We start from the raw sequence: 16,746 nt of genomic DNA, 5'->3' as shown, positions 1-16,746 counted from the left end.
TTTTTTCTCCCTCTCAAGGCGATTTGATTTTAGCCAATAGGAGGGGAGTAAACATTCAGAAGGGGAATATCCTTGCTGCAAATGGATTAAATCAGGAAATTTCCAAAATATTTGGAAAATCATCAAAGAACTTCTCAGAATATTGCGTTTTTCCTTAAATCTTCGAAGGAAAAAGTATTTTTCTAGGGTTTTTAACTCAGCCGCCTCTCCTTCTAGCCTTTTTCTATAATCAGAAGAAAGTTAGAAACCGAGAACTCATATTCCTGCTAGTGATGGATGCAAGGTTGCTTGAAGGATTGCAAGGTATGACGCTGGAGGAAGATAAGACGATAGTGATACCAGAAGAGGACGAGACTTTTTGTGCTCTGGACAGAGGAGGACGAAGCTTGATGGGCAGACTCTTAAACCCAGAGTGTCAGAACATGGCCAGAATGCTGAGAACGATGCCAAAGATCTGGAAAGTTTATGAACGAGCAAGAGGGATTGCACTCTCGAGAGAACGCTTCCAGTTTGTTTTCGATCTAGAGACAGACATCCAAACTGTCCTTAAGCAGGGATTTTGGACTTTTGATGACTGGGGCCTAGCCTTGGAGAGATGGGTGGAGTACCCACCGAGGAATTTCCTTCAGAAAGCGGAGGTGTGGATACGTCTGAGGAACATCCCGGTGAACTACCTAACATTGAAGACGATAGACTTGATTGCAGATGAGATTGGACACGTGAAAGTTCTGGAATATGATCCAGACAAACCCATGCTTAACGACTATGTGAGAGTCCAGGTTATAGTGGATCTTAACCAACCTCTTAGGGACAAGAAATCACTTACCTTGCCCGGAGGACGAGTGGAGTATATTGATGTGGAGTATGAGAGAGTTAGAAAGAAGTGCTTTCACTGCTACCGCCTCTCTCACGAGAAACTGAGATGCCCAGTGATACAGGCTGCGAAGAAGAAGGGCAAGGAGATTGATAGAGGTCAAGGGTCAGGACAGAACCAAAGCGTGGAAGGACGTCAGCACCACAGTAATCTAGCTGAAACACTGATGCCGTTACTTGCTCCATCGATACCTCCAGGCTTTGAACCTCACAGTACGATGGTAGCTCCTGAAGTCTTTGAAGAGATGAGAATCTACATGAATTGTGTAGATCCTGAGGAAAGAAGGATCAGGGAAGCACGCATGAAAAAACCCTTGATGAACTGTCAAGAGATCCTCTGGCACAGAGAGCTTGTCTGAGGTTGGAATCAGCGCCAGTGATCTCCCTGGAGAGAAGCAAGGAGAAGGGAAGAGTCTTTGACTTCAGAGGAGTAGAAGGGGAAGTGGCACTAGATATCATGGAGTCATCAGCTCGCGGCCCACATCGGCAGTTCCCATTAACAGAAAAACATGCGGAAACTACAAGAATCCACAAGAAGCTTTGGAGGTCGTGGATTATGTAACAGAGCATGCTAAAAACTTGGGAAAGAAGCTTCGTATTTCGCCTCAGAAGAAGATTGCCGGAGTGGATAGAGGACAACAAATTGAGGAAGACCGCTCTCATGGTCAAAGAGCAGGAGGTTTTGTTATGGGTAGTCACCAATCTCTACCAGCGGAGAGAGATAACAGAAGCCGTGGTTCGAAGAGAAGCAGTGCTTCATGGGTTCGTAGGAACCAGAATAAGAGAAGAGACGTCGGGTCTAAAGGAGAGAGGGAAGTAAGGAGCAGTGATGAGGGCCCTCTCAAGCGCAAGGCTACGGACGAAGGAGAAGTTACCTCTAAAGTATCGAAACAGTATGAAGGTTTGATGGTTCACCAGAAACCATCCAGTCCTCAATGACGATGCTCAGTTGGAACTGTCGAGGATTGAGAAGCAACTCGACAGTTCGACGCCTTGAGGAGATGGTTCGTCTACATCTCCCGGATTTTTTGTTTCTCCTAGAGACTAAAAACTCTAGTGACTATGTGAGGAAGTTTCAGAGTTCGTTGGGTTATGACCACTGCTTTTTAGACCCAGTGGGACTTGGTGGTGGTTTGGCGCTGTTTTGGAGAAGTACTTATGAAGTTGAGGTGCTGGCCTCGTCTGCAAGGATCATTGATACTCGAGTGACAATTGGAACATTGCGGTTCCATATGTCTTTTATATATGGAGATCCGGTGAGACATAAAAGAACTGAGGTATGGGAGCAGTTGAGAGATATCGCGCTCTGCAGAGATGGTGGATGGTTTCTAATAGGAGATTTTAATGAGCTTATGAACAATGGGAAAAGTTGGGAGGTCCTGCGAGAGAAGAAAGTTCCTTCTTTGACTTCAGAGCGATGAAGAGAGATTGCAAGCTGCAGGAACCTCCTAGTTCTGGAGATGTTTCTCTTGGGTGGGTGTACGAGAGATTAACAATAATGGGATTAAGGAGAAAGTATGGTGCAGTGTCGCCTAGATAGAGCCTTTGGCAGTGCTGAATGGTTCAGACTATTCCCAAGCACACACATCGAGTATTTGGAACGGACAGGATCGGATCACAAACCGGTGTTCATGAGGTTAGTGGCAACAAGATCAAAGAAGAAGGGGCGTTTCACCTTTGATAAGAGATGGTGCACAAAGCCGAAAGTGATGGAGATAATACGTAGAGGATGGAATGCTGTGGATGGCAAGAGCACAGGCTCGGTTGTTGATAGGATTAAATCTTGCCGTAGAGAGCTGTCTTCTTGGAAGAAATCAGCAAAACGTGAACTCCAGTGAGCGAATTAAGAAGCTGCGCCAGAGCTTGGAAGAAGAGGAGAAGAAACAATTCCCTAATCTACAGCATCTATCATTGTTGAGGTTAGAGATAGAGAAAGCATATAAAGAAGAAGAAGCTTTCTGGAAACAGAAAAGCAAAAACTCATGGCTGCAATTAGGGGACAAAAACACCAAGATCTTCCACGGATGGGTGGAAACGCGAAGAGCTAAAAACAGAGTCCAATCATTGCTGGATGATTCGGGCACTGAACATTATGAGGAGGAGAAGAAAGGAGAGATTGCAGTCAGATACTTTGATGACTTGTTCCGCTCTTCCGGGTCACGCAATGCTGATGTTTTGTTGGAAGGGATGCAACGGAGAGTCACAGACAGAATGAACACATCTCTGACAAAACAGATCTCAGACGTGGAGATCAGAAGGGCTGTTAAGGCTATCAAAAGTGATAGCGCTCCGGGATAGATGGCATGACAGGGCACTTCTTTCAACAGTACTGGAATGTCACGGGAAATCAGGTGACAAGGGAAGTAAAAAGGTTTTTCCACACGGGAGTGATGCCAACGGACTGGAATCACACGCAGCTATGTCTGATACCGAAGGTATCAAATGCAAAACAAATGAAGGACCTGAGACCGATTAGTCTATGCTCTGTGGTATATAAGATCATATCCAATGTCTTGAGCAATAGGCTTAAAGTCATACTCCCTCAGATTGTATCTCCGACTCAAGGAGCCTTTGTGGCAGGAAGGCTAATATCTGACAATCTTCTTATAGCGCATGAAATGATTCATGGACTCAAGACAAACCCCAACTGTCGAGGAGATTTCATAGCTATTAAGACAGATATGTCCAAAGCTTATGACAGAGTGGAGTGGGACTTCATCGATACTCTTTTGAAGAAGCTGGGATTTGATAGCAAGTGGATTACGTGGGTGATGAACTGCATACGATCGGTATCCTACACGGTGTTAGTGAATGGGGAGTCTTTTGGACATATCAAACCAGAGAGAGGCATCAGACAGGGAGACCCACTGTCACCTTTCCTCTTTATTCTATGTGCTGAAGCACTAGTACATGTGATGGATCGAGCAGAACAGAGTGGAGCAATAACAGGCATGAAGTTGACAAAACACTGTCCGTCAATACAGCACTTACTCTTTGCGGATGACAGCTTGTTCCTCTGTAAAGCCAATCTTCGTGAGTGTACTGAGTTCTTAAAATGCCTGAAGTTATATGAAGAAGCATCGGGACAGGTTATAAATTTCCAGAAGTCTGCTGTTACTTTTGGTGCTGACATTGACCCTGTTACGCGAAGACTGTTGGCTGAGATATTGAAGATTGAGAATGAGGGAGGTGATGGCAAGTATCTGGGACTACCAGAGTGCTTCTCGGGCTCGAAACAGAAGTTACTCGCTTTCATAGGGGAGAAGCTCAATAAGAGATTAAGCGGCTGGTTTGCAAAGAAACTATCACATGGCGGCAAGGAAGTACTGCTTAAGTCGATTGCCATGGCTCTCCCAGTGTATGCTATGTCTTGTTTCAGACTTACTAAGCATCACTGTCAAAAGATAATGAGCGCGATGGCTAGCTTTTGGTGGGATGAAGATGGAGAGAAAAAGAAAATTCATTGGATTTCTTGGAAGAAGATATGTGTGCCAAAAGACAAGGGAGGTTTGGGTTTTAGGGACATTGAGGCTTTCAACCAAGCTTTGCTTGCAAAGCAAGCATGGAGAATCTTCAATGAACCTCAGAGCTTACTGGCGAGAGTCTACAAGGGTCGCTACTTCTCATCTTCTAGCTTCCTTGAGTGTGGTAAGGGATATCGCCCATCGTATGCTTGGCGTAGCATCTTGTTTGGCAGAGAACTCTTGCAAAAGGGACTCATGAAGTCCATAGGAGATGGGAAATATACTTATGTTTGGGCTGATAAATGGATTCTAGATGATGTCCCTAGGAGACCAGTGAATAAGCAAATGACGTATGATGTCAATCTGAGAGTCTCTGAGCTGATAGGAGAGGATGGGAAGTGGAAAATGGATATGCTTCAAGAACTATTTCCGTCGAATGAGGTTCAAAGGATCCAACAGATACTCATTGGTAACGTCATGGATAGGGAGATCTGGGCTTACACTAAAGCTGGAGAATATACAGTTAAAAGTGGGAGTTGGCTCTCAACGAAATTAGCAGAGAACACAGGTGATGTTGGGGATCTAGATGCAAACACCTTGGAGTTAAAGAAGAAGATATGGAAGATACCCACCATACCAAAGATCCGTACCTTTTTGTGGAGAGCGACGTCGGGAGCTCTGGCGGTAGCAGAGCGACTTACGGCGCACGGCATGCCAGTAGAGCTGCGTTACAAGCTTTGTAATCAAGGAACAGAAACTATTGCGCATGTTCTGTTCCACTGTTCGAAGGCCAAAGAGCTATGGGAGGAGTTCAGTGACGTACTGACCGGAGCTTTCCAACATGACACACTAACAGAGCTTGTACAGGAAAGCATAAGACTAATGACGGAGGGCGCATTAGATATAAACAAGAAGAGAGCGATACCATGGATGTTATGGACGATATGGAAGAATAGAAATAGTCTCCTATATGCAGAAGTGCAAGAATCTTCTTCTCTGTTGGTACAAAGAGCGCTTGAAGATACAACTCTGTGGCATGAGTTAAACAAGAAGGAGATTAGATATGAGACGGGGGGAAACTATCTTGGAGTATCGAAGAGATGGTCACCTCCAATACAAGGAATAGTGAAATGTAACTTTCACTTGAGTTGGAGATCCAATAAATACCTCTCGGGTGGTGCTTGGATCACGAGAGATCACAGGGAGTAGTTGGAATGCACGCAAGAGACGCTCTGCTCCCTTCGCTAGACAAGCTAGCGGCGGAGTTGACATGTCTGCTGTGGGTTCTTCGGAGTTTGACAGACCTCAGAGTAGAAGATGTTAGCATTGGGACAGATTCTACAGGTTTGGTTGACGCAATAAAATCTCCATTGAGATGGCCACGATACAGATATCTTCTTGGACAGGTTGCTGAAGTCTGTACAGGTTTCAGAACTCTGTTGTTTGAAGTGGAATCTGCTGAATCGAACACCGGTAGCGACAAAGATAGCCAAAAGTGTGCTAAGAGATGGACGACTACAATCTTATCTTGCAATGGGAGGCCCTGCTTGGCTACACAATCTCATCCAGACCGAGGCTACTATCATCAGTTCTTAAACCCTTCCCTTAGGGTGAACTGGTATAGGCCTAAGTTGTCATAAATGGTTTTTGTTTTGTTAGCATTTTTTGTTATGTTGCAGTTTTCAAACTGCTGTTTTATCACAAACCTTTGAGTTAAAAAAAAAAAACTCCACTTAAAGTGGGACGGAGGGAGTATATAATTTTAACATGTGGCACGTGCCACACCCAACTCTGCCTCGGGTCCGCCCATGTGTAACGTTTTATGAGTTACCCTAAAATAAATACTACGTACTGAACCAGTTATTATAAGTGATATTCTGTCTTAATTATGGTTTTACGGTTAACAAAATAATTAAACCAGAACAGATGAATGATGTTGTTAGTAGTGTAATATATATACCAGATTTTAATCTGTGCTTTCAAAACACAGAATTAATTTTGTTGAAAAATAATTAATTTGGTTGTTAGTTCATAACAGAGATAAAAAAAAATTATATGTTCAACATGTTTCTACTTGATAAATATTTTGTATACAGTATAACCTCTATAAATTAATAATCTATAAATAATATCTCTATAAATTAATAGAATTTCATAGTCCTAAATTAAGTTTTGATTCAATTAATATTTCGATAAATTAATAATCTCTATAAATTAATAAAAAAATTTAGTTTTGGTGTAGTCCCAACATTATTAATTTATAGAGGTTTCACTGTATTCGATGAATTAACCCGGAAAACAGTAATCGTAGAAATATCAACTCATTATTATAGGTTGGTTTCAAAAGTCAACTTTATCTTAAATTTTTTAAATATTATTTTAAAATAATTAGAAATTTTAATTAAGATTTATGTAAAACTATAGTTTTGTAAACACATATATTTAGGAAATTTGTGTAATATCAATTTAGAAAATAATTACATTTAAGTTTTAAAAATAGAAGATAAAACTTATATTAATATAACCAATGGTTCAAGTATTAAATGTTTAAAATTAATGGAAAATATAAATTTCATATAAATTAGAACTATTATCATTCACAAAATATGGAAAGATTAGTTACCATAAATATAGAAAATATTCAGTTATTTAATTTAAATACATAATATTTATATTGAAATTAAACGTTCTAATTTTCTCTGAGAAATTCTGATTTAATAGTATAGATTTTATTTAATTGATATTCACATGTTATTAATAGTGTAGATATATGTTTAATTAGTTTTAATGTATTTAATGAAATAGGATGACTCTATTTTAATAGAGAGAAGATTATTGTTAAGTATAACTTTTTTACGTTTTACATTTATCGACTCTTTTGTTTTTTCTTTTTTTTTTGCCAGCCTTGTGGCTCGTAGTTGTACTATGGGGCCGAGGAAAAAAAAAGGCTTGACTTCAAATATTTAAACTAGATTTTGATCCGCACAACCGTGCGGGTGATTATTTTAATTTAACATACATAATTATTTTTTTACATAATTAATTGTAATATTTATCATGTTACTAACTGTTTATTATAACATTTTCAAACACAAAAGTTTTTATAGTTCACATGCAATATATAAATCTTATCTATTAAAACAATATACACTTTATAAATAGACCAATAATAGAGTGGGCCAAAAAACCAAAACAAACCAAACCGAACTGATCCAACCAAATTTAAACCAACCCAAACCAAACAAAAATATATGGCCAAACCATTTGGTTAAAGTTTTTATCAGCCCAAATAGTTTGGTTTGGTATGTTTTTAAATCGAACTGAACCAATAAAAACAAAGTGATTATCTAATTATATATATTAACTAAATATATTAATAATATTAACAACTAAGATATTTTACTATACATTTGACATAAACAAAGAAATAGAAGATTGAAATGCACGAATAGTGTGTGATATTTTTATTTTTATTTTATTTTCAATGTGCATCTTCTATTTATGTTTTGTATACATTTGTTTTCGAATAATTGAAATACACGGTCAAGATATTTAAAAGTAGACATTAAAGGCTTCTGTCCGTTTTTGTTGTTTTTTTATTCTGTCCGTTTTTATAGGGAAGTAGTTATTATAGTGGATAATATTATTTTAACAACATATTATAGTCGATAATATATAAGGAGATTAATTAATGATACCAAAATATTATTAGGAAATAAATAAAACATAACTTTCTAGTGATGGTCCATTAAAAAAAATATCACACATGAATAGATGTTGTGACTTCTATTTTAATATAATAGATATTAATTATAGATAAGATAGACTATAATTAAAAATTTTAAGAAAATAGTATACAAATTTTTTTTACAATAAAATCTTAACTAACATTAATTTATAATAATATTAGATTATTAATCACGAAATTAATCAATGCTTAATTTTATAAAAAGTATTTAAAAACTTGATAAGATTTTGTTAGATTATTTTGTCAACAAATAATTAGAAAATAAGACAATTTTATAGGGAAAGTTGTTACATATGTCAATTATTTAAAATGTGATATTTTAATAATACCATAATGTTAATTAGAACTAAATGAAATATGATTCTCTAAGGAAGGTCCATTTAAAAAAAATCACACTTCTCTTTTAATATAATAGATAGATGACGTAGTTTTGTCTTATATTTTTTTCCTACTTGGTCAACTGGCTTTGTCTTATACGTTTCATATAACCAAATAACCATTTCCTTGAAGTTTCAAGAGACTAACCGACTCCGTGATCCGTAGGAGCAATTCTGACATGCAGGTCATGACCGCCGAAGGTATAGTTTCGCATACCTTCGAGCTCTCCATACCATGTCACACACTTCCCGTGCCGTTCTTCTTCGCTTTCCACAAACCATGCCGTGCAATGGCAATTTGCAAGGCAATTCTCCTCACAGTTCTGCAAGTCACTACTCCAACTCACCTGAACATCTCTAACATTCGGCAGTTTCATGTTATGAAGCGTAGTAAACCGATCTTGACTGCAACTCATATTAGTCACTCTCGTACATCCGGTCCACGTAATATCCAACTTCTGACTAAATCCTTCGATACAATTGCATCTGGGCGTTGTGTATGCGGAGCAGAAGCTGTACGATTTACATGAGCTAATCAAGAAGCACGAATCATTAACTGACCATGATAAGTTCCATTCTCGATGTTTAGAGAACCACGTGTATACTTCATAGATTCCTTCGGGCCCTAACCTCAACCTAGAGAATTTTCCATGGTTGGTTGTCATTACAAGTGATTGCTGTTGTGAACTCGTGTCACCTTCTACTTGAAAAATCGGTGGCATATCTCCGAAGCTGTATCCATTCCATAAATCAACAAGGTTAATCTCTGTCCCATATTCTTGCTCTTCATAAAACCAAAAGCCCGATATTTCCTCTGTAACTCCCAAAAAGTGAACACCGGTGGACGGATCATTAGGATTAATCCATGATTTAAGTTTATTGCCAGTTCCAGTACGCATCTTCATTCCGGAGAATATAGAATCAGTAGGAAAATCGAAACTCTGCCATAAGAATTGATTCGTGTCGCTTGCGGCCTCCTTCACCACCAAATTACCGTTCTTGAGAAGCTTTACCACAACATCACGCCTCACAGTCCCGTCTATACTTGTTGACCAGACATGATTGTTATTTCGATCAAAGAGGATGAGGTTACTGTTGAAGAATCTGAGTGTTCCGTGGGATCCGAGGAGAGGATGATCTCTGTTGGCGACCCATAAAGCGGTTCTGTCGGGGTCTTGCTTGAGCCAGATACCGAGATACCAGTTGGAAACTTTACCAGGATTGAAGAAACCGAGCTCGAAGACATCTCCAGGAGATGCAAGGGTCTCATTTTTCGAGAGTAACAGAACGTCGTCAGACGAAGAAGTAGAAGAAATAGGAAGAAAAAGTAATAGGACGAAGATTGTAATTTTGCCACTCATTTTCACTTGAATTTTTCTTTCTTGTTTGCGACTTTTCTCATGTTCAATGGTTCATCATCATCTTTTTTTTTTGTAAACTTGGTTCATCATCATCTTGTTATTTTCAAAAACAAAAACATGAAACCGGTACCTCTTGAATACGAAGCCTAAACATATAATGTCTTGTCTAATCTTTCTACCTAAACGAGGTTTTTTTTCAGAATTTTCCCCTAACTTATAATGTCTACGATTCATTATTCAACAAGGTTCTGCAAGCACTGAGTGTGTTGCTTGACTTTGGTACCCTACAATGGTCAAAGTTGGTCTCGTGTATTTAACATGTTCACCCAAAAAAAAAAAAATTGGTCTCGTGTATATTAGCAAAGTTGTTGGTCCTTAACGTGTTTATTAACATTAAAAAAAAATAGCAGACTGCAAATGTACTGTTTCTATATTATTATGTTTTATCAAATGTTCGCAAGTCAGTTTGTAATATTTAAGTCTTGCAATATAATCGTTGTACAAACTAAGAGCAGGTGTAACGAGGGTTGTTAACCCAATCCTTAGCTTTTGGGAATAAAATATTAATATAAAATGGGGATAGGCTAAAGATGAATCCTTAGTTAAGAGGAAGATCATCATTATCAATAGGACATATTTGGTGGTCCTTAGAATTTTTTATTGTTATTTCTACATTCAATGGGACATATTTGGTGATCCTTAGAGTTTTTTATTGTTATTTCTAGATTAGGACATTGCTAAGGACTTTTAATGAAAATAGTGATTATTGGTGGAACTTATTATTAGTCCTTAGGTTAAATTCTCACAGAAATTACTCTTTAGAGCTAGCAAAACATACGATCAAGCAGCTCGACAACGATGCAATAGCAAATATCACATACCAATTACAACAACGTAGAACAGGTTTCTAGTCCAAATACAAAAGCTTTTACACAAGCAATCACACTCTTTATACAAAAAAACACAATGTTAACAACTCACTACAACATAGACAAACCGAGACCATGAACCATCAAAACCAAGTAATAACTCGTCATGTACTCTGCTCACTACAACATAGAAACCGAGACCATGAGCCATCAAAGCTTTTACACAAGCAAACACACATAAACTTCAGACAAAAACTCCCTGTAGAAATACTCTGTAGAAAAGAAAAAAACATAAAATCACAAACTTTACCGTTAAAGTTCACATTTTTATTAAAAAACAAACAAACCTAGGAGTCCAAGAGATTTGAGTGACACGAGTTGGATCAAAAACAAGAGACGAAGCACTTGTCTTCTGCTTAATCATAGACCCATCTTTTTTTAAGTAACCAAGAGTTTATACAAGCTTTCCAAGTCTTCATCATTTAGTTCAAGGTGAACAAACAGTATCTGAACAAAATCATATCTCATGAACGACATCATATTACTAACTATATACTCTTGATTTTCAGACATAAACTAGAGAGACAAGTAAGTAAAAAAACATACCCTCTCCTGTTGATGGAAGGGGTGATGAGCTTGAACTTGGGAGCTTCGGTGAGAAGCTTGTCGTAAGTAGCCTGATCAAACAACACCATGTTGTTCACCTTCTCCTTTTGCTTTCCCTTGCTCCACTTCTATTTTTTTTTTCTACAACATTCAACAACAAAAAGTGACAAATCCAATACAAATCAACGACAATGATACCAATATCAATAGCAATGATCACAGTTCACAGAAACCTTCTTCTTCTGCTTCCCGCCTCCGGATTTCGCTGGCTTAGATGACGGCGGTGGAACCTTGTCCTTCTTTGGCAGATCCTTTGAAAAGCCGATATCTCCGACGGCTTTACCGAGAGCGAGAGAGAGATCGAGAACCCAGGGAAACAAAGTCAGGGACTCAGGGCCTTTCGATTTCGATTCACAAAGATGAATTCGTCTCAGTTTGTGCGATGATTGTGAGCGAGAAGGAGAGAGAAACAGAAGAAAGAAAGGAGAAAGAGACGCGTGTCCTTAAGGACGCTTAAGAAAAGTTCTTAGTTAACATGTCTTTAGCTTTTAAGCTAATTTTGATTTAATTTTGGACCCATTATTACTAAGGACTTTGTTAAGAAGTCCCGACGCATCGGCGATGCGGTCACGAGGTTGTGGAAGGGAATTTTTTATTATTATTTTTTTTAACTTTTTCTATTTGCTTTTTGAAAAAAAGGGATCAATCGCGGGCCACCACATATCGCGGGGACCGCGCAACAGTTGATGAACCGGTTCACGTGAAAGGGGCGGGACGAGCCGAGGTCTTCGCTTTTGATTATTTTAACATTTTTTTTTCGAAAAAGGCGCGATCCCCTTTGGTGAACCTCCAATGCAGATGCTCTAAGGACTTAGTCCTTAGTGAGCTGGCATCAACGTTTTTACCGTCGACGTCGACTCGAGGATCTTCTCCTCCGCCAGAATATTCCAGATTCGTACAGAAACAATACATATAATCTCCGATGATGGAAGACGGTTCGATCCCGACTGAGAACGGCTCCGATCGAGACGGATTGGCTCTGATATTCCTCGGAACGGGATGCTCGAGCGCAGTCCCTAACACAATGTGTCTGATCCAGAATTCGGACTCCACCTGTCACGTCTGCTCTCAGTCTCTCTCGATCGAAACCCTAACTACAGGTACACACTCTCTATGCGATCTTCGTTTAGATTCGAGATTTGGATTTTTTTTTTCATTTTTTAATCATCTCATCGCCATTGTTTTAATCGGAGCTCTGATGTAGCTGATTTTTCATTGATAGCTCAGACTCTCTGATCTTTAAAATGTGTAATCACATCTAAAGGTTGTTTCAAAACAAAAAATCTTTTTTTTTTGCTAAATTATATTCTATTGAAAGCATGAGACCCAAAATGTTTACAAGCAATTGCTTAGTTGGCCAAAAGCCTTTTGAAAGAACCAATTATGAACCCCACTAAGGCCCAATTAACCCTCTAAACCGTAATCTTCCCAATTACAGGTTCAAAGCAGTGAATCAGCGTAGACATGCAGTAAGGCGGTGTGATCGATGGCACTCCGAGAATAATCAACCATCAGTTCATCCATGCCAGAAGAAGAGATGAAGCGTAGCCAGGATCCTTCAGGCGTATTGCTGCTATTTTGCGACGGATGACCCCGTCAATCTCCTTAGTCAAGGACCCTGGAAAGCGATAGGTTGATCGATGAATACGCGCATTCCGTTCAGACCAGGATTAGTATATAGTGGCCTGCCAAGCAAGAAGAAGTAGGAGGCGCCATTCTCTGGTCAAAGATCTTGATCGCAACATTTGTAGAGTGTCATCCGAGTCCGATGGTGGATTGGAGAAGGGGCTTCGCCGAGTCAGAGTACTCCAAATGTCCCATGAGTAGCAGCAAGAGAAGAACATATGGTTTCTAGATTCCTGGGCCGTGTTACACAAGATGCATGTCTGGTCCACATTCAATCCCCATGATGCCATCCTGTCCTTAGTAGGACATCTGTTTAACGCAAAGAGCCAGGTGAGGAAGCGATGCTTTGGAATCGCTGCAGAGAACCAGACCTCCTTGAACCAAGATACAGATGGTTGAGCAGTCCTGAGCAAGTCGTAAGTGCTTCTAGTAGAGTACTTGAGCGAGTTCTGACCATTTTGAATCCACTCATATTCATCTCTCGAGTTAGTGATCAGCGTTATAGTAGAGAGTGGTGTTTGGATATTGACCTGTTTCTCTGACCGTGCAGGGGGCAAGCTCCAAGTTCCAAGCTCCCACAGTTCCGCTAGTGTAGCCTTTGGTGGGATTCCGAAACGGCGAGAGCCTTCTCCTTGAAGGTAAGTTGTTATGCTCCCGAATGGGGACCAGTTAGATGACTAATAATAGCATGTTTCACCGTTCTCCACCCGTAGTTTGATCCACCCATACATTTTTTCACGGAGCAGTAGTAATTGATTAGCTAACCATGAGTGTTTCTGTTTTGTGTTGATGATCCAGAAGTTGTTGATGTCTCCATCAAGGACCTCAGCAATATACCAGGAAGCCCAAATGGAATCTTGTTTGAAGAATAGAAACCAGATGAGCTTCATGGCACAGGCCTGATTCCAAACAACCCAGTTCTTCAGTCCCAGTCCTCCTTCTCTTTTAGGAGTTGATACCTTTTCCCAAGCCACTTTCGATGCCCCACTACCATCCATTTTTCCTTTCCAGAGAAACTTAGCGCAGAGGGAGTCAATCTCCGCCAGGCACGCTTTTGGCAGGATATATGCCGAAGTCCAGAAGTTAATCATCCCCGAGATCACAGTGGAGATTAGTTGTAGCCGTCCTGCAAAAGAGAGGTAACGCACTGTCCACGACATGAATTTATCCTTTATCGCTTGTAACAGTGGAGCACGGTTGAGCAATGATAGTTTTTTGGTGCAGAGAGGCACCCCCAAGTATCTCACAGGTAGAGTTCCAGAAGAAAGGCCAGTCGCCTGGATGATTCTCTCAGTTTCGTGTGGTTTTAATCCCGCCGAGAAGAGTGATGTTTTTTGGAGACTAATGCCGAGCCCCGATCTGTTCTCAAAGTCCTGCAAGATCTCAAGAATGCAGTTAACAGATTCCAAAGAACCATCACAAAAAATTAGTAGATCATCTGCAAAGCACAAGTGGGTGAGACCAGTTTTAGCACACTTAGGATGGTATTTGAGATGACCCATTTGAGCTGCCTTGTTGAGTGAGAGAGATAGACAATTCATAGCCAACACAAACTAGTACGGGGATAGGGGATCGCCCTGGCAGAGTCCTCTTTTTCCTTTGAAGAAGCCATGGATAGAGCCGTTGAACCCGACATAGAAAGATGTAGTACAAATGCAAGCTTGAATCCAGCGAATCAAAATTTCAGGTAAGCCTAATCCACGCATACATTGCCTAATCCACGCATACATTGGAATATGAATTCCCATCTGATAGTATCGAACGCTTTGGCTATATCAACTTTGATTGTGATTCTTATAGGACCTCCTTCTCGATGATACCCTTGTACAATCTCTGATGCCAGCAGTGTGTTCTCGATGAGTAGCCGGCCCTTGACGAAGGCAGTTTGATTCGGGAGATCCACCTCGTTGAGGATGAGTTTTAGCTTCTTCACTAGGATCTTGGAGATTGCCTTGTAAGTTGTGTTGCAGCATGAGATCGGCCTATAATCTGTGATGGCAGAAGCTCCCGGCTTTTTAGGGACTAACGTCAGTATCGTTGAGTTGGCGGAGGATGGGAGAAAACCTGAAACAAAGAACCGGTTAATAGCATCAAGAGTTTCTTCTCCCACGATGGACCAAGCAGACTTATAGAAGGCCGAAGTGAACCCATCAGGTCCAGGAGATTTGTTGGGGTTCAGCTTGTGTAGAGTTGTCGTTATTTCTAGAGCAGTAGGATGGGCAGCCATGGCATCCTGTTGAGACTGAGAGCATCTGAACGGCAATAGCTGATGAAACCATAGTAGAGAAGAGGAGAGCTGTGGCAAAACCGATGGCGTAAAATGCTCATGAAGTGGTTCATAGCAATTTGGCACATCTGTTCTGGGTTAGTAATAAGGTCTCCATTTGGCAGAAGAAGCGATCGGATGGCATTGTAAAAGTATCTGGCAACTGCTACTTTCATGAAGAATAACGTGTTTTGATCACCGATCTGCAGCCAGTTAATGCGAGATTTTTGTTTGAAGAAGGCTTCTTCAATGCCTCTGAGAAAAGTCCACTTATGGTGAAGTGACCTCTCCGCCTCAAAGTTTTCTGCTGACGGGTTTTCTAGCGCCTTAACCTACAACACTTTAAGCAAATCATTAGTAACTCTCACTCTCTTTTCAATATCTGAAAATCTCTCCTTGTTTAGTGTTTTTAAAGCTCTCTTTATTTGTTTTTGTTTGAATGCTAACTCTTGGAGGTTTGAAGCTCTGCTTCCACAAAGAATCCAAGCTGTCTCAACCGAATCCAGGAAAAGAGGGTGGTTTGTGAGGAAGTTTAGGAATTTAAAGGGTCTAGTACCGGTAAAAGGAAGAGGGGTGGCTAGGTCTAGTAGGCATGGGGTATGATCAGAGAACTCAAAAGGTAAGAAGGTTGCACTGCTGTTTGGGAAACAGTCAAGCCATACTTCATTCACCAGGGCTCTATCGAGTTTTTTAGTGACAGGGGTTGACGGGCTTTTGTTTGTCCAGGTATGACTGCTTCCTTGGAACCTGAGGTCGTGCAAACCCAAGCTCAGGAAGGTATCGCTAAGCTCGATCATGTCCGAAGTAATGTGATCCACTGTAGGGGAAGAGTGCTCAGAGAAGTGCATTATTTGATTCAAATCACCACCAACAATCCAGCTCTTTGTTTCCAAAAAGTGAGTTGTCTGTACTTCTCTAAGATCCTCCCATAACGGCTTTCTTCCCTCTCTACCATTAAAGGCGTAGACAGCAGTGAAGTAGAAGTCTGAGGTTCCTGGGACTGAGACACAACAAGTGATGGACTGGGCAGATTGGTGAATAATCTGAAGAGAAGCAGGGAATTTCCACAGCAAAATAACTCTGCCATCTTGATCAGTATCATGGTTTGCAAAAAAGTTCCAGCCTTGACAAACACGCTGCAATATAGGGTTCAGGTTCGGTTCTTTAATATGGCTTTCCAAAATAGCACCAACTATAGGTTGGTTAGCTGAGAGCCACTGAGCAAAGGGTCTATGCTTGTCCGGATCATTAAATCCACGGACGTTCCAAAAAAAGGTTTTTGTAGACATGATTAAAGAAGGGGTTGAGTCTTCCCATGGGCAGTGGGAGAACTCGGAGCAGAAGAGGAGTTAGAGGATTCAAGTTCAAAAAGAAGAGGGGAAAAAGGGTTCGGGTTTGTGATCACAGAGAAGGGTTTAACAGGTGAAGAGGGATGCGAAAGGGAAGGGGCAACAGATTGGGTGAGGTGGGAAGAAGAGGGAGGGGGAAGGGTGAAA

At 40.3% G+C, this 16,746-nt stretch overlaps 2 protein-coding genes across 2 annotated transcripts; one reads left to right on the top strand and one right to left on the bottom strand.

Annotated features, from left to right (window-relative positions):
- Positions 1 to 272: 272 nt before the first annotated feature.
- Positions 273 to 1,812, top strand: LOC130505370 (uncharacterized). Its single transcript, XM_056999968.1, has 2 exons — positions 273 to 1,226; positions 1,399 to 1,812. The coding sequence occupies exons 1-2, from the start codon at positions 273 to 275 to the stop codon at positions 1,810 to 1,812; spliced, it is 1,368 nt and encodes a 455-aa protein (XP_056855948.1).
- Positions 1,813 to 8,605: 6,793 nt separating this feature from the next.
- Positions 8,606 to 9,823, bottom strand: LOC108820400 (S-locus-specific glycoprotein S13-like). Its single transcript, XM_056999967.1, has one exon. The coding sequence runs from the start codon at positions 9,821 to 9,823 to the stop codon at positions 8,606 to 8,608; it is 1,218 nt and encodes a 405-aa protein (XP_056855947.1).
- Positions 9,824 to 16,746: the final 6,923 nt, after the last annotated feature.

Source organism: Raphanus sativus, unplaced genomic scaffold (assembly GCF_000801105.2).
Source record: "Raphanus sativus cultivar WK10039 unplaced genomic scaffold, ASM80110v3 Scaffold2216, whole genome shotgun sequence".
Lineage (NCBI taxonomy): Eukaryota > Viridiplantae > Streptophyta > Magnoliopsida > Brassicales > Brassicaceae > Raphanus > Raphanus sativus.
The sequence above is the reverse complement of the archived record's forward strand: the minus strand, read 5'-3'. Positions and strand labels throughout refer to the sequence as shown.

Bases quoted from the DNA above. Each gene is read 5' to 3' on its own strand.
- LOC108820400 (XM_056999967.1), bottom strand. From the start codon at position 9,823: ATGAGTGGCAAAATTACAATCTTCGTCCTATTACTTTTTCTTCCTATT.
- LOC130505370 (XM_056999968.1), top strand. From the start codon at position 273: ATGGATGCAAGGTTGCTTGAAGGATTGCAAGGTATGACGCTGGAGGAA. The intron at 1,227-1,398 runs GTCTGAGGTTGG...GGAAACTACAAG, and splicing joins TCCTCTGGCACAGAGAGCTT to AATCCACAAGAAGCTTTGGA.